The sequence below is a fragment of the Oncorhynchus mykiss genome, chromosome 22 (genome assembly GCF_057628025.1).
Source record: "Oncorhynchus mykiss isolate SJ-2025 chromosome 22, ASM5762802v1, whole genome shotgun sequence".
NCBI lineage: Eukaryota > Metazoa > Chordata > Actinopteri > Salmoniformes > Salmonidae > Oncorhynchus > Oncorhynchus mykiss.
The window spans coordinates 37719386-37737645 of record NC_143043.1 but is presented as its reverse complement, the minus strand read 5'-3'; the positions used below and the strand labels follow the sequence as shown (position 1 = coordinate 37737645).

At 39.1% G+C, this 18260-nt stretch overlaps 2 protein-coding genes and 1 pseudogene across 2 annotated transcripts in view; all 3 read right to left on the bottom strand.

Annotated features, from left to right (window-relative positions):
- The window catches only part of LOC110501775 (titin), a 175594-nt gene that overhangs the window by 118674 nt on the left and 38660 nt on the right, over window positions 1–18260 (bottom strand). The window contains exons 36-44 of the mRNA XM_090215073.1: window positions 11544–11822; window positions 3010–3288; window positions 2615–2902; window positions 2224–2502; window positions 1821–2102; window positions 1433–1711; window positions 988–1272; window positions 541–831; window positions 101–391 (exon numbers count right to left, since the gene is read on the bottom strand). Of these exons, the coding sequence (XP_090071199.1) occupies window positions 101–391; window positions 541–831; window positions 988–1272; window positions 1433–1711; window positions 1821–2102; window positions 2224–2502; window positions 2615–2902; window positions 3010–3288; window positions 11544–11822 (2553 nt within the window). The remainder of the gene's footprint in view (window positions 1–100; window positions 392–540; window positions 832–987; window positions 1273–1432; window positions 1712–1820; window positions 2103–2223; window positions 2503–2614; window positions 2903–3009; window positions 3289–11543; window positions 11823–18260) is intronic.
- Window positions 3791–4722, bottom strand: LOC149972857 (lachesin-like). Its single transcript, XM_090216393.1, has 2 exons — window positions 4247–4722; window positions 3791–4074 (listed from the first exon to the last, which is right to left on the bottom strand). The coding sequence occupies exons 1-2, from the start codon at window positions 4569–4571 to the stop codon at window positions 3791–3793; spliced, it is 609 nt and encodes a 202-aa protein (XP_090072519.1). The 5' UTR covers window positions 4572–4722.
- Window positions 12477–17944, bottom strand: LOC149972856 (titin-like; annotated as a pseudogene).

The following is an 18260-nucleotide window of genomic DNA, read 5'->3' as shown; positions in this document are numbered from 1 at the left end:
AAAAACATACATGGCATATGGTAACGCAGACACACATTATTTATATCTAACTTTCTATGGAGAAACACAACATAGTAGACAAATAATAATATGGACCTACCAGTTATGGTAACTGTCAATTTGCAAGAGGCAGTGCCTGCTTCATTGGTTGCTGTGCCGGTATACCTGCCACAGTCTGAGACTTTGGAGCTCTTGATACACAACACAGCCACATTGCTCTTGAAAGACATGTCATAGTGATCAGAGCTGTGAATCTCACTGTCATCTTTATACCAATTAATGGTCATGGGCTGAGATCCAGACAAACGTGCCTCAATCTTTACCATCTTGCCCTCCGTTTCCTCTAGGGTCTCTGTGGGCTTTTTGGTGAATGAAGGTGGGATTTTACGCTCTGAAAATAAATGTTAAAGCGTTAATGGTTTACAAAACAAGATTGTTCACTTAATGTGACAGAGGAGGCTAAAGCAAACAGTACTATACCAAAAGTTTCTCTCAAGAAACATGAAAGGGACTAAAATTGTGAGGCAGTGGGCCAAATACCTTTGACAGTAATTTCAGTGGAACAAGAGTCCTTCCCAATGTCATTAGTGGCATGGCAAATGTAGCGGCCATAATTTGATTTATCTGCTTTCAATATAGTGAGGTGTGGGGTGTTATCCACACAGGCCATCTTGTAATTTCCCCCTGATCGAATATCTTTGTGATCTTTTGACCAAGTGACTTTTAATGGCAAAGATCCAGTCATGTGGCATTCCAATTCCACACTATCACCCACTGAAATGTCCACCATGGGTGACAGCTTTTTATCAAAGACAGGGGGATATCTTGGCTCTAAAAGTTCAATGATGGGAAAGAGTTGGAACATACAGCATTCTTTGAAATGAAAGCGTTGATACTGTACAATATGACACTGTACTAATACAGAACATGCACTGTCTCTCAGTCAGCAAGTAAAAAAACAACCTCTTTGAGGAACAAACGACCGACCTTTAAGAGTGAGTTTGGCTCTGCAGGATGCAGTCCCAACACTGTTGGTAGCAACACAAGTGTATTCCCCAGAGTGTCTCATTTCACCTCTGGATATTTGTAGGACAGCCGTGTTATCATCATAACTCATGGTATAGTCGGTGGATTTCACAGTTTCACCGTCTTTAAGCCAAGAGACCTCAATGGGGGAGGAGCCTGCCACACGGCACTCCAATTTGACTTCCATTCCTTCAGTCTGTTGAATGCTGGTTATTTTCTTGGGGAAGGTTGGTGGCGTTTTTGCCTCTGAAAATAGGATAATTTAACAAAAAAATATGACATTAGCTGCAAAAAAATATGAAAATTCTTCATACTAGTTGTTAATTTCATAGCCAATGCAGAGTCAAAGCTGAATATTTTCTGATTAAAAAGAGAACATTCCTAAAAAAAAGACAAAGGGCATCACCTTGGACAGAGAGACGACAGCTGGATGAGGCTGATCCTATTCTGTTTTCAGCTTTGCATGTGTATTCACCAATATCAGCCTCGGCTGCTTTGCTCAATTTCAAGCAAGCAATGCCTTTGGAATACTCTATTTTGCAAGCAGGGGAAGACCTCACTTTTCCGTCGGCCTTATACCAAGCCACCTTAATGTCAGGGGTTCCTCCAACATGGCATTTCAAACAAACTGCATCACCAGCAGTAACTTCCATTGGCTCCAAATGATCAATGAAATAAGGTGGTTCTAAAGTGACAGACATAAACAGTTAAATCAGAAACATGCACATGTACATCAGATATATACAGCATAGGACAATCCCAATAAATTACCAGGTCAATTTAGGCAAACTAACCTAAAATGAACACTTGTGCTTTGCAGGTATCTTTTCCGGCGTCATTGGAAACTTCACAAGTGTATTCCCCACTTGCTTCCTTATCGTTACTGTTTAAACACTCCAAGATGGAGGAGGTCTCTGTGGTAGTGACGTTGTGCTTATAAGAGGCATATAGCTGTTGGCCGTCCTTATACCAGGTGACAAATATCTTTGGGGTTCCAGTGTATGTGCACTCAAGTATCAATGATTTTCCCTTTTCAACAGAGTGGTCGTTCAGCTTCTTAACAAAGCTAGCAGGTTCTGAGTAAAATCATACAGAAGTTTGTTAGTCCACATTCTGATTAAAAAATAAATAAATGTTGTTTTAATTCTATTAATAAAAATATATAATAAAAATAAATATTTTCAATTATTGACCAACCTTTCACAGACAGGTTAACTAGGAAACTTTCCTTCCCAGCATCATTAATAATCTGGCATGTATACTCTCCAGCGTGGAATTTGTCAATTTTGGATAGCTCCAGAGTAGCTGTATTGTCCCGTAGAGCAATTTCACAGCCTTTTCCAGACACAATTTCCTTTGTGCCTCTGAACCACTTCAGTTTCAGTGGGGCACTTCCTTTGACAATTGCTGAGAAAGTTACATTTGTTCCAGGCATTGCTTCCAATGGCTGAGGTGGCATCACAAAAGAAGGAGGTTCTAAATACAAAAAATACATACTTTTTAGCTTGCAGACATCTGACATTAAATCAGTTACATCACAAAGCAATAGTAATTACGAAGCCCAAACAAGTCATGTATATTTACTGACCTTTCACAATGAAAGAGGAACTGGTCTCATTGGTTCCAGCCTTGTTTACGGCTTTGCATTTATACACTCCAGAGTCAGACCACTTAAGAGCGGGCACTTTAAGTGTGCAGGTGTTGTCACTGAATAAAATCTCATAATTTGGTCCAGTTTTGATCTCCTCTTCATCATGGTACCAGGTAATGGTGAAAGGTGCAGAACCAGAGACTTTGCAGTCCATTTCACCAGCTTTTCCAACAATAAGATGAGATTCCTTCAGTTTCTGTGTGAATGTTGGAGGTATGGTTTTATCTGTTATAGGAGGACAGGGTTAGTAACCAGGCATTAGGCAAAACACTAGGAAATTAGACAATTAGAAAAATCTCATATCATACTGTGTATAGGAAGGGGCCACCCACCTAGGACAGTGAGGTTTAATTTGGTGAGATCACTGCCAACCTCATTTTTGACCTCAAATGTATATTCTCCCATATCAATCCTCTCTGCAGACAACACTTTCAAGCTGGAGATCATCTTTGAGAAGGAGATGTTGTACTTCTGGCCAGAGGAGAGCTCGACTCCATTCTTAAACCATTTTGGTTTCAGCTCTGGTGTCCCCGACACTTTGACTTCTAGAGCTGCAATATCACCTGCAGTCACGCTGAAAGACTCTGGTCTCTCCACAACTTTAGCGGGTTCTGAAAATAAAGAACACGAGCAGAGGTGTGCTTACAGAAACTGAATAATAAAAAAAGCAATGACTGGGGAAAAAACTAAGCGAATTAGGGGAGAAAATGGAATTAGAGACAAAATGGAAATGTACAAACCTAATACAGTTATGTTAGAAAAACATTCCACAACTCCGGCATCGTTTCGGAGTTGGCACGTGTATTTGCCCATTGCCAGTGAGTCTGCTTTAAATACTTTAAGAGGGAGCTGGTTGTTTTCAAATGTAATTTTCTGGATGTCACCATCTCTGAGAATGTGATCCTTATCCTGTAACCAAGATGCAGTCATTGGTTGAGAGCCTTTGACAGTGGCTTTCAGGGTGACTTCTTCACCCAATGTGCATGTCGTATTCAACAATTTCTCCACAAACGTTGGTGGTTCTGAGAGAGGACAAAAATGGAGAGGCTAAAAATAAATCATCATGAAGCAGGATCAAAAAATCAAAAAATACCCACCGATGACGCATTTCTACTAACCTCTGAGTTTAACTGTAGTACAGGATGTTTCATATCCTATACTGTTTGATGCCTTGCACTTATATTCTCCAAAATCTGAAGCTTCCAATCCAATGATATGAAGAGTGGCAGCAGTATCCTCATTCACAATCTTATATTTCCTACGTTCCTTTAATGGCGTTTTGTATTTGGCCCAGGTAATCTCCAAGGGTGCTGTGCCAAACATCTCACAGTGTAGGCTAGCATCCTTTCCTTTCATTCCTTCAATTGGCCGAGGTACTTTGAGGAAAGATGGTGCATCTACAAAATATTGAGAATCGTTAAGAAGCAGCTGTTTGCTACACGCAGCTAAGCTTCAAATACATACCGGTGTAATACCACCAACAGACACTATACTAATAATGGATTATTATGGAATATTAAATGGAATATGTAAAATATCAAAATCCAATGTCATTTATTACTGGCTAACCTTTGACTCTAAGAGTTGTGCTGCAGCTTATACTTCCAGCGTCATTGGTTGCTTCACAGGTGTAGACTCCATTGTCATCAAATCTTGTGGTGCGCAGCTCAAGGACTGCCATTGAGTCAACAAATGATTGTCTATAGTTGTCACCATCTGTGATCTTAGTGTCATTTTTGTACCACTGCATTCGCAGAGAGGGGGAATCCTTAACTTTGCATTCAAGACGGAGTGGCTCGCACTTCTTCACAAACTTTGTGACTGGCAATTTTAGCGCAAATTCAGGAGGTTCTGCAAAGCCAACATTTTGCAAAATTAGCTTATTGAAGCACATGCACCTTGACACAGTGAAAGAATATGAGGCTTGCAATGAACTGCAAAAATATGTAATTTGATGACTTGATGCATCTGTTAAGGAGTAAAGGCAAGAAGAATGCGTCAAGGGAAATGGGAAGAGTGACACAACATTTGTTGGTGTGATGGAGAAGCAGGTAAAGGTGCTGTGAACTGGTCAGGGAGCTGTGAACTGGTCAGGGAGCTGTGAACTGGTCAGGGAGCTGTGAACTGGTCAGGGAGCTGTGAAAAGGAGGTGGTGGAGGAGCTGTGAAAATGCAAAGCAATAGAGCACAGATAAAAGCAATCGAGGACAGACGGAATAATCGAAGCCAGTTGAGGAAAGATGGGGAGATGGAAGCCAATGCATGAGTTTAAATAAGAGCATGTTGCAACCTTTCACCATTAAAGCAGCACTACATATTTCAATGCCAGCATCATTTTTAAATTGACAAGAGTAAATTCCACTCTGCAAAACTCCAACTGAGTAAAGATCTGGGAAGCAAGATAATCCTTCCAGTCCAATAAAACATGTAGGTCCAGTGATCAATTCAGTGTCATCCTTAAACCATTTCACTGTGAAAGGAGGTGTTCCTTTAAACGTGCTCTTAAATCGCATGTTGGAGTTAGGAAGGGCAGTATGAGACTCAGGCAACAGAACAAAGCTTGGTGGCTCTAAAGAAACAATAGCAACCAAGTTAATCAGCTGGCCTGACCCTAACACGAGAGAGAAATATATAAAATGTATATAATTTTGATAAATTCTGACCTTTCACCTTCACTGCCCCACTGCATTCAACACTTCCTGCTTTATTTGTCAGTTTGCAAGAGTAAGTGCCGGCATCAGCTCTCTCTAGCTGTTCGATTTCCAAAGACATAGAAATGTCTTGACGAACAAGTTTATATTTTCCACCAACGTCAATTCTGTTCCCATCTTTCTGCCATTCCACAGTGATAGGAAGAGATCCAGATATTTCGCAATTCATTTGAACAAGCATTCCCAATATTTCCTGTATTTCACTCAGAGGTTTGGTGAAGCTTGGAGGGATAGTTTGTTCTGTTTTCACAAGAGCAACAACAAAACAGTCAAGCCCGTGTTCATTGCATATCATGTCATAAGCGGTATACTATCATACCAATTTGTTTCAATTTAAGATTTTGCATTGACCTAGTACAATCAACTTGATTTTGCAACTGCATGTCTCAATGTGGTTTGAAACCTCAAATTGATAGTCACCTGCATCCTCCTTTTGTGTAGTCTGCATATTAAGGCTACTAAGGTTGTTCTCAAAGCTAAGTTTGTATTGTGGATTTGACTTGAACTCTTTGCTGTCTTTGGTCCACTTCACTTTGAGCTCAGGAGTGCCTGCCACTTTGCACTCTAAACTGACTGGATCCCAATAGTTACTTTTATCACTTCTGGTTTCTCTGTAATCTGAGGTGGTTCTAAAATGCATATAAATATACATTTTCTAATCAAATTCATACATTTTAAAGACAGAAAGACACAATTTATATCTAGCTAGCAGACTAATTTAAAAGACAAACCTTGCACTATGAGGGTTGCAAAGCACTTGTTTTGACCAGCCTCATTTGCCACCTGGCAGGTATATTTCCCGCTATGATAGGCTTCACAGACCGGAATCCTTAGAGTTGCCACATTATTTTCAAAGATCCTTTCAATTTTAGGATCTTCCAAGATCCAGTTCTCAGATATTTGCCATTGCACAGACAGATTTGGATACCCAGTGACAACACACTGAAATTCAGCCAATTTTCTCAAGACAGTTGTGACATTTTCGACTTTCCTCACAAATGACGGTGGTTCTAACATCAAACCAATCAAACCAATAAACAATTATTGGCAGTGATCAATTATTTAAAGTAATTGTGTTGTCATCATGGAAGTTATGTAACCTATCACAATAGTACATATTTTAAGTAACTAACCTTTTATACGAAGAGTAGTTCTACAAGAACAACGTCCAACCTCATTTGAGACGGTACACTGGTATTCACCAACATCTACACCATAACATTTCTGTTTTTCAAGATTCAGAATGTCCTGTACTTGTGAGAGGCTGTGCTTTGTGCTGGATTTCATTTCATTTAAATCCTTGTGCTACAGGTCCTCAAACGGACCTGTGCCAATGACTTGACAATTGAAAGACGCATTTGAGCTCTTCAGAATATCAGCAGTCTTGATCTCTTTCTTATCTTTGTACCAGATTACAGATATGGGCAGAGAGCCAAACAAAAGACATTCCAAGTGGGCAAATGATCCTTTGATACTCTCTGTTTCCTTCAGTTTTCTTGTGAAAGATTGTTTCATGATTTGATCTAGCATAAATAAAAAATAAAGTAATGAGAATACTGTTCAATCAGGTATACCTGTACAAAAAGCTCAAAATATTGATTAAAATATTTGTAAATTAGCTGACCTAGGACAGAAACTGTGGCTTCACAAGTACTGCTTCCAACGTCATTGGAAAGATCAAAGGTGTAATCTCCACTATCACTTTTCTCTGTATGGAGAATATTTAGTACAGAGCTATTATTTTTAATTATTTTATTTTACCTTTATTTAACTAGGCAAGTCAGTTAAGAACAAATTATTATTTTCAATGACGGCCTAGGAACAGTGGGTTAACTGCCTGTTCAGGGGCAGAACGACAGATTTGTACCTTGTCATCTCGGGGATTTGAACTTGCAACCTTGCAACCTTCCGGTTACTAGTCCAGCTCGTTCTGTGATAAATATAAGATTAAACAATGAGTTTTCAACATCAGAGTATAAAATCCAATTTTATCCTCATAAACATCAACCAACCTTTGACTACCAATAACGCAGAGCATTTCTGTCTGCCAGCTTCATTTTGGCCTGACAAGTTTATTTCCCAGCATGTTTGGTTTGAATATTTGAAATACGCAGCAGTGATGTCCTGTTTTCAAAGGACACCTGAGCACATTCACCATCTTTGACATCATGGTCATCCTTCAGCCATGACACAGTTATAGGTACTGATCCTTTCAGAATACACTGCATAGAAATCTCACTGCCAACTAGGGAATTCATATTCTCTATCTTTTGTGCAAATGATGGCAGTTCTATAGGTGGAAAAGCTAAGAATATTTTAACTGAAAGTATACCGAAATTAACAGATAAATATACTTAAAAGTAAGGTTTTCACGCCAACCTTTCAGTGTCATTTCACAATCACAAGATGACTTCCCAACTTCATTTTCTACTGTACACTGGTATTTTCCAGCATCTCCGGCATCAATTGCCAACATCTGGAGGGTAACTATGTCATCCTTTAAGACTATCTTGTGTCTTTTATCATTTCTGATCGCCTTTGTGTTTTTGTAAAAAGATGTGTTGAATGGAGCGGAGCCTGCAAGCTGTCCTTCCAAAGTAATATTAGACCCTTTGATAAGTTCTTTGGATTCAAAGGTCCTCGTAAATATTGGAGGTTCTAAAAGAAAATGGCAATGAAGTCAGAATACAGAATACTCAACAAACCTTTAACTGTAACTCTGCTGGTGCAGTGGTCACTACCAGCATCACTTGATGACACACAAACATAATCTCCACTATCATCAACAGAGCAGTTGACAATCTCCAGTGAGGCAACTGAGTTAGTAACAGCCATTTTGTATTTCTCATTTTGTCTCATCTCAATCTCGTTCTTAAACCACTTAAAAATGATCTCAGGGGTGCCGGTTGCTTTACACTCCAGCTTCACAGCACTTCCTCTCACCACTAGTTTTGTAGACTCAAGCTTCATCACAAACATTGGAGGTTCTAAAAAAAAGTTTGACATTGATTATCAGACAAGTAAACCCACATTGATGCAAGGACAACAAATGCATATTGAGCTGGGAATGTATATGAAGAAAGGGCACCTTTCACAAACAAGACAGCCGTGCATGCCACCGTTCCAGCGTCATTGGCCACTTGGCATGTGTATTTAGCCAAGTCGGTGGGTTTTACTGAGTGAAGTTCCAAAAAACTTGAGTAGGTCTCTTTCTTGATAAAAAATGTGCCTCCACTTGAACCACTTGAACCTTTGACATATAAGGTTCCACTGCTTTCTTTAGATCCTGTAGAATGTGTTGCCCGGCATGTGTACACTCCAGCATCAACCTTTTCCAATTTAGTAATTTTCAGTGCAGCTGAGTTGTCTTTGATTTCAGGTAGATATCCATCTCCAGACTTAATCTCTTTCTCATCTTTGAACCAAGACAGAGTCATAGGCTGGGATCCAGATACTTTGCAATCCATTGAAATATCGTTACCCATAATTCCATCAAGTCTTTTCAGAGACTTTGTGAAAGAGAGTAGTATGATTTATAATCTGTTTATTGGAAAGAAAATGTTACTTCACACTGCAAGTTAAAATAGATTTAATGAAAAACAACTTTTGAAAGTAGCGAAGAAGAAAAGCTAACCCAGCATGGTAATAGAAGAAAAGCTAACCCAGCATGGTAATAGAAGAAAAGCTAACCCAGCATGGTAATAGAAGAAAAGCTAACCCAGCATGGTAATAGAAGAAAAGCTAACCCAGCATGGTAATAGAAGAAAAGCTAACCCAGCATGGTAATAGAGCATGAGCACTGGTCCTTTCCAACACGGTTGGACACTTCCATCGTGTATTCGGAAGAGTCTACTTTTTCAGCTGCAATAATCTTTAAGATGGCAATATTATCTTTTAGAGTGATTTTATATTTTCGATTCCCTTTCATCTCCTTTCCATCATGGAACCATTTGACTTTAAGTTCTGGGCTTCCAGCGATTTTGCATTCCAAGGTTGCAGAGTCCCCTGAAGTCACGTTGATGGATTATGCTTTCTCTAAGACTTTAGCAGGTTCTACAATAAAGTCAAATGAATTAGATTTAGTTGTCACAAGAGTATTATGTGTGTAAATGTTACAAATGTATATATCATGTATATGTTTTATATAAATGTTTCAATCGTTGTTATCCAACCTTAAACTGTTAGAGTGGCATCATATTTGTTTTGTCCAGTCTCATTCTCTGCTTGGCAAGTGTACTTGCCGCCGTGGCTAATGGCAACAGCTGTTATTGACAGAATAGCAATGTTGTTCTCAAATGTCATTTTGATATTTGGATCATCATCTCTCAACATTTCAGTGCATTTTTCATCCATTGTATGGAAATGGGGGGTGAGCCTTTTAATGTGCCCTGCAGTTTCACAGAATATCCCAATGTTGCTGTAATGGTTTCAATCTTCTTCGCAAATGTTGGTGGTTCTATACAAATATTATCAATTCCATGAACCATGTTATTTAGAAAACATATTTAGACAAATCAATATGAGTTTTCTATTTACCAGCTATACCAACCTTTAAGTTTGGCCAGTGTCTTTGTGGTGATTTTACCAACATAATTGGCTATGCAGCATTGGTAATCTCCAATGTCTGCACTTTCAAATGAGCAGAACTCCAAACGAGCAATGGATTCCTGATAGATGATCTTATACTTTTGATCTGTGGCGAAGACTGGTTTCTTATTCTTCAACCAGATGAATTCAAACGGAGCTGTTCCTTTAATTTCACATTCGAGTACGGCAGGAGTTTCCTTCACTGCCTCAACCATTTGCAAATCTTTTCAAAAGGAAGGGGTATCTAAGAGTAAAGATCAGATTAAATAAAATAATACAGCTATCTGTAATTTGTGGAAAAATAATTTTAAGCAAATAAAATATGTAATGGTGGCAAACCTTTTACAGATAACTCAGTGATGCTGCTCTCACTACCAGCTTCGTTTGACACCTCGCAAGTGTAGTTTCCGCTATCTAACACATTTACATTGATTATTTCCAAAGTTGCAAAAAGTGATTGTATGTTTATCTCCATCACTGAGATCGTTGTCATTCAGAGACCAGGAAGTTTTGAGTTCAGCTGATCCTTTTGACTATGCACTGCATCCGAGCAGCTATGCCCTGCTTCCACATTAGCTTTGGTTCCATTTTCTAAACAAAGGTTGGGGGTTCTGAAAGAAGTATTGCGTTGCAAAACAGTAAATGTGTTGTCAAACAATAACCAATACGTAACCACCAAAGAGAATACTGTGACATAAAAAATAACATAAGAATATGTTGTAGCTGCATAGCATTAGTGGCTTAAAATATAATTAAATTATGTATTTTTTATTTAAACGGTTGCATTTTCTAAACTAGTATCTGTAGTCACACACACACTGCTATACGACAAGATATCAACATAAAGACCTTACCTTGTGCCATCAACATCCTAGAACAAGTTGAACTCCCATAATCATTTGAAGCTCTTTCAGTTTTGCCTTAGTAATTTCAAGAACAACAACATTTTCTTCAAAAGACTGTTATCCATCCTTTATCCAGGTGATGGACACTCCAGTGTCCTCGTCCACTTGACCTTCGAGCCTCAGTGTATTACCAATGGCTGAAGACACTGAGGTCTCGAAGGTCTTTACGAAACTGGGTTTGTTGATAACCCTCAACTCTGAACTGCATGTAGCAGTGCCAACGCTGTTCGATGCTTTGCAAATGTAAGTACCCTGATCGATCAGCTGAAGATTTTTGATTTGTAGGGAGTATTTAGTCTTGTCAGACGCTATCTGAAAGTTCCCCCAAGAAGAAACAGCAATATTGTCTTTGTGCCAGACAATAGTCATTGGCGAAGAGCCAGTAACTACACACTGGAATGATGCTTGTTTGCCCACGTATAAAGTCATAGGATCAGGTATTGTACTAAATACTGGCGGGTACATCTCTATAAAAAGACATTAAAGATAGGGAAAAGGTAATAGGATATGGATACCTAATTTACATGACAAACCGGTACACTATACAAAGGTTGAGAACAGGTGCACATTACAATTCTTTGTTTAACATTCAACCTGAAAAGAAAACATCAATATACTGTACATAGAGTTGAATAAATATTGTTAAAGGAAACAGAGGACTCACCAATTACTGTCAGTTTGGCGGCACAGGTGTCACTGCCATGCTGGTTTGTAGCCTTGCAATTGTATTCACCACTGTCAGCTTTGGTTGGGCTCAGGAGCTCCAATGAAGATGTCAGTTGCCGACTGAGGATGCAGCAATTGGCACTCTCTTTGATCGAAGTGCCAGACTTGAACCATTTGAAGTTCACATTTGGTGCATCTTCAATTTCACATTCGAACTTGGCTCCGCTGCCAACATTGATCTCCAGGGGCATGATTTTGTACCTGAAAACGGGTGGCACTATAAGGTGCACAAAAATAAAAGTAAATTAGTACACAGGTAGATAATGATGTGAAAATGAACATGTAGACAAGTGCACAGAGCTGGAACAGGGATGGTGGAATGCAATGGTATGGTGGGATGCATTCCAGGAGTGATGGTTAGAGGAGGAAGAAGGAAAGTGACTTCATCACATCATGATTAATGAAACCATGACAAATTTGCACCTGAAAACATGCAAAAGTGTTTCAGTGCCCAGTGGAGAAAGGCCAAGAGTGAAATGTAATAGTTAATGAGTGACGCAAAAACAAATTATAAGCATGAATAGTGAAAATACCTGAGCATGAAATAGAAGAAATAAGCATGTGGATAATGATATAAAACAATACTAAGGTGAATTAGTGGTGGGGGATTGAAAGTATGGTAAAAGCATTCTGACAATTATACACATTTCAATATATGAAATAAAGTATGAGTTTGCTGCCAAGATGAGAATTTTTTAAAATGTTACATTAGAAAAATGTAGTTTGTTTATGTGTATGGTGATGAGTAAAAATAAAACTATCCTCAATTATCCAACCTTTTGAATCAATTGTGAGTCTTGATGATGTTGTGGTCTTTCCAGCTTTCCAGTATGTGTCATGTTCTTTGGAACACTTGAACTCTTTGCCTGATCTACTTTACTGTCACAGTGTGTGTAACCTTACAATGCTCCCCTGTGGCAATGTCCTCCAGAAAAGTGTCAATATCTGGATAATCTTTGAACTTTTCTGGAGGATCATATTTTCTGACCTCTTCTGAAATAAATTCCTCCCTGTGTTCTTTTTGGATGAGTACATCTAAAGACTGTTCAGTTGGAATGGAGGTCATGGGCATGTCAGTGGTGATATCAGTCATACCTACATCTCTTTCATAAGAGTTTACAGTCATACAGTTACAGTCAGTCATTCTATCCACCTGTACTGACTGTTCAAACTCAGCATGTAATTCTGTATTAACTTTCATTGCTGGAGCAACCAATTTGGAGTGAGTTATTTTGGACTCTTGCACCACACTAAGTTCCTCAGTCTCCACTATCGATGACAGCATTTCTTTGGAGGCTGCACTGCTAACCTGTAGTCTTTGGGGCTTGTTGATTGGCATTGTGCTGGGTTGGTCAGATGTAAGAACATGCTGCTTGCGATAGACAATTGAGTAGAAAGCTGCCTGGAGTTCAGTCCTTAGATCTGCAGTCTGGGGGTATTGACCTTCAAAAACAATTGTTATTTCCATAGGGGCACCTGGTGTTGTGATAAGATAAGTGAACATTGCATGTTTCGGTTCCTTGCATACCTTCACTTCCTGTACCTTAGTAGCCTCCAAACTGCCAAAAACATCTGCTAATATAAGTGGCTGATCAAGAGCTACAGCAGACTGAAGTGCATCTTTCAACTGATGTCTGATGTCCAAACTTGTTGGTTTTTGAAACCGAATAACAAATGTGAGCTCCTTTGGAAGAGTTTGACTTTCTCCAGACTCTGAGATGAAAAGATTCATTTTGAGTTTTAACACTAACTGTTGTCGACTCTGATTTGTTTTTTTGTTGGGACATTTTATTTATCAACATACACTTTTCATCCATCGTTATTGACTGACTAACAGACTGTCCTTCCTGTCTAAGGATGGCAAAATCTTGATCTGTAGCTTCCAGAAGTGCACTACTCTCAGTTGTGATCGCATTCTTCACTATTTGTATGGGCTCAATAGGTACTTTAGGATCTATTTTGGTTTTGCATGTACATTTGTCAACAGCTGTCAAACTCACAGTATGTCCTTCCTCTAATGCTTGACTATCTGCCACATGTGTAACTTGTATGATGTTCCAACAATCTTCTTTTTGGATCAATGCACGGTGCTGTTTCACATCACTAGTAAATGGTGTTTCTTTGGGTAGCTGCATGGGCTGTGAAGTGACCTGAAGAATGTTCTGTGGTCTGGATTCTGATCTAAGCTCTGACTGAACTCCTGTCATGGACACATCAAGATCTTTGGAATAATCTGCGCTTCTTTCCTCTGAGGTTGCTGCATGTTGTCTATCTTTCTCCTGCTTCTGTGTAGCTGTCTGTTGGTCTGGATTTTCAATGGTAATAATTCCCTCTTTGGTTAAGGCACCTTCTGGATGAACTGATTGAAGATGTAATGCGGTAGGGGTTTGTTTTTGGGGCTGAATGGTCATTGTGTCTCTCTTGGCCTCAAACTCAGTGGTATATTCGCAAGTTACAGATCTCCGTTCATTGTGGGTTACTTTCTGCCTGAGAATATAATGAGATAGCACTTTCTAAACTCTGCACTTGTTCTGTGTGTTCCGCTTGTAACATCTGCTTCTCCTCAGCTGTCAGCGCAGATTTCATAACGTAATCCTTACGAAGGAGAGCCTTCTCTGCATCCGGTCTCTGCATGGGGAATTTAGTCTCTTTTGATAATGCTTGTTTAGTCTCCGGAACTAAGGCGAGAATTGGTTTGAACGATCCTTTTGTCACTGAAGACTGAAGAGCAGAATCAGTAGAGGGCACATCTGTTGTATGTCCCTCAGGAATCATCTGTTTTTCAGTTGACATAGCGGAATACAATATCTTGTGAATAAGAATTTCTTGTGATCGTTCTTTTAAAATTGACAGTTGGGATTCAACTTGATGACTACTGACAAGATGTTTTGGTCGGAGGTTGGCTTTACTTGATCTGCATGCCTGTCACCTGATATCTCTGTGCTTACACTCGCCAAGGTGGTTATCTCCTCAGAAGAGGCAGACATTAATTTTGAATGCTTCTCTATTGAAGATAGAAGCTCTATGACTTCTGGGCTTTGGATACGGTCACAGTGCTGGTTTGTGAGCTTTGGGCTCTCCTGAACAGCAGATGTATGAAAGGCAGTTGTACGGAGCTGTTTCCTAGGAACTACTGAAACTTGAAGTGGAAGGGTGACACGCACAGACACTCTCTCTTGTACCTCATGTGACTGCAGAACTGCAGCCTGATGGGTGACCTTCTCTTTTTGGAAAGTAGTCGCTGAGTTATCCAACTCTCTAAGGGTTTTTACAACGTGGCTGTCTTCTGTGCTAATGGTGGCCCTGTCCTCTGTGCCAATGCTGGCCCTGGCCTCTCCAGGAAGGTTGACCTAATACAAGTGGGACTCTGTAGCTTGTTCAGCTGACATGGATACTTTATAATATTTTTGAACAACCATGTGTTCCTTATACTGAGATACAGAGACAGACTCTTTAAACACAATTAGGTCAGCACTACAAGAGGCCTCCCCAGATGGGTTGGAAGCCTTACATGTGTAGAGACCACTGTCCTGCTGTTGGATGCCCTTCATGTTGATGAAGCCATATATAGGTTTGATTTGGCTAGTGAAATTAGGTGGTTGACCAGTGGCTTTAAAGTAAGCCTCACCTCCCTCTTGGCATGTTATAGGTTTGATTTGGCTAGTGAAATTAGGTGGTTGACCAGTGGCGTTGAAAAATGTTTCAACCCATTGCTCAGCTGTAGTTGAAGCTCTCTTTCTCACCTCCAGGTAAGTAGTACAGGTTGTCTGGCCAAATCTATTGTTAGCTGTACAAGAGTACTCACCTTCATTCTCTGTTTTTACCTCAGATATTATTAAAGCGTACTTGTCTTTTTCATGAACCAATTTGTAAATTGATGAAGAAGTAATGACTTTCCCATAAAACCACAAAACAGTAGGCTTTGGAAGGCCAGATACTGTGACAATAAATCTAGCTGCCTCTCCAACATTGACAGCTGCTGGTGAGAGTTGGGTCAAAAATATAGGCTTTTCTTTTTTATTCTCTAAAGTACTAGAATAGCGGGTTTTTTTTGTGAGGTAACTTAAGGTCAGTAGTGTAGAAATCTTGTTCTTCTTTCACTGTCGTCACAGTCGAGCTAGAATATTCTGCGTAAAAAATATTGAGCTAGATTGAGATGAAGTTTCCATAAAAGAAAGGGTTATGCTGGTCAATTGTGTGTCCGTTGCATAAAGGGTGATATCAAGACAACACCAGACAATCATTGACATCAGCATATACCTCCTTTATTTATACATAAATAAACACTGTTAGAGACTAACTAAAGTGATATCTGTACAAATAAATAATGTATTTCAATTACTCCCATGTCCAAATGAATCCATTGCTTGTTCATTCAGATCAGTCAAATTTGTGAATATTTTATAACCCCAAATATATAGTATTCATTAAGAATATAATTGCCTCTTAAATATTCAGTGAATCATACATGTATTTACAGCACACACAGTTTGTATATAATGACCCTTTTAATTTTTTTTTACAGCCAACCCCAAGGTTTTATTTTGAATGGTGTAATTTTACATTGTGGTCCTAATGAAAAAAATATACTCTACAATAGTACATTCAATATTACATTTGAATTGTATTTGATAAATGTTTTTGTTGTGTACCAGATTGTTTTCAAATTCATTCATTCATCAAAAGATAAATAAAACTAACTAAACTCTGCACATCAGTGATTCTAAGCACTATGCCATAAATAATAACATATACTTTATCATGCTAACAACACTGAGTTATCATGGATGCATACGTATATGATTCATTTGAACTATTTGGCTAATTAAAACATTGGACATTTTGATACAAGATCTTAATATGGGCCTAACACGAATGCCTTGATAACAATGTTTTGATTACACATGCGTGGTAAGTATTCATACACATTTTGTCACCTTAAATAAAACATTTAAGCATTAACTTTTTTTTTACTGTTTTGAAAAGCAAACATTCCCCTTCACCAAAAATGATTATAACATGTATAATCATTCTGATGTGTGAAGTGAGTACACACTATACACAATAAATAGGATCTACACTTACATACAGTAAAAACATTTTAATTGAGTTCAAAAAACAAATGACATGAAGAGATTAGAACACTTTCAACAAAGCAGTTGTTTCAGTATATCCAGATTTGTTTTGGATAAGACACTTGTACTCTCCGGCATCCTTTTGGGTGACATTTGTGATGATCAAATTAAAATGTCCAGATGCTTTCTCTTGGATCATGTACCGAGTGTCTTTCACTGGATCGCCATCTTTGTACCATTCAGCGGTGGGATGAGGTTTACCATTCACTAAACACTGGAGGACCACTGGAGTTCCTACTGCTGTGGTAACGTTTGTCAAAGGAATAATGCATTTTGGTGGAGTTTCAGTCATTTGAAACTGGAAACTACACAATTCTGATGACTTTCCTTTGAAATCTATTTTGTCATCTTTGGCGGGCTCTGCGAAAAGGCCAAAGTTTATACTGACATATTTCTGTCCCAGCTCGCTCATCTCATTGTTCGTCATGGCTACAAGTCTAACAGCCTTTTGTGATTCATCAGCTTCCTGCTCAAATTCAAATTCCAGCTCTATTTCTGATGCTTGCTCACCATCAAACTGATTCCCAACAACCAAGTCAAACTTTTGAGGCTGAACTTTAGCACTACCAAGTGACACAGCTGTCAATTCTCTCCCTCTTGTTTTTCCTATAAAGCTTTTAGGATTCAACACAAGAAGAGATGCCCTGCAAAGAGTTTCCCCAACCACATTGATGGCCCGGCAGGAGTATATTCCACTATCATGAGCGCTGACGTTCCTAATCTTAAGGAAATGATTGTCTCCATCAGATGAGTGCAAGTATTTATTGTTATTGTGAGGGACCTTTTTGTTACCTTTAAACCATGATACTATGGGTGATGGAATTCCCATCAGAGAACACTCAAACATTACAGTTGTATTCTCAGGGGTTTCCATATCACAAATTGGGTTGATGAAGCGAGGCGGCATTTCTGTGACCTCAAAAGCTATTTTCAAATCATCCCTTTCCTGCGTTACAAAGTCAACTCCACTCTCCTCGTACATACTCGGAAGAACATCGAGTGATATTATCATACTTTTATTGTCAGCGGTGTATTCTGGGATGGTAATTATCTTCACCTGTCTCTCAAACTCTTGAACCTCATTTTCATCCAATTCCACCTCCAATAGAATTTCCTGAGGGGAGCAAGACCTCGATGAGTCATCGTCTTCCTCAACATCAAACTCCATCACATGCTGATGGGTGACTGACGGTGGTGGGGGCATATATCTGACCTCGTTGGATATAACTACAACTAGTGCAACGCTTTTTGCCTCTCCTACATAGTTAACAGCTTCGCAAATATATTCACCTTGATCAGCTTTCGTAATGTTCTGAATAACAAGCGAGATATTGTCACCATCTCTGTCCATTGTAATCCTTTCATCTGCAACAAATTGGGTTTTGTTTCTAAACCACTTCACTTCAGGTGAAGGCAACCCAAACAACTCAACATAAAACGATAATGAATCGTGTTCAAAAACTCTCCTTTTGGTGAGAGGTTTGAGGAAAGCCGGAGGGATTCCATGGACTTTTTCCTGT

Bases quoted from the DNA above. Each gene is read 5' to 3' on its own strand.
- LOC149972857 (XM_090216393.1), bottom strand. From the start codon at position 4,571: ATGTGCTTCAATAAGCTAATTTTGCAAAATGTTGGCTTTGCAGAACCT. The intron at 4,075-4,246 runs GTTAGCCAGTAA...AATATTTTGTAG, and splicing joins CACAACTCTTAGAGTCAAAG to ATGCACCATCTTTCCTCAAA.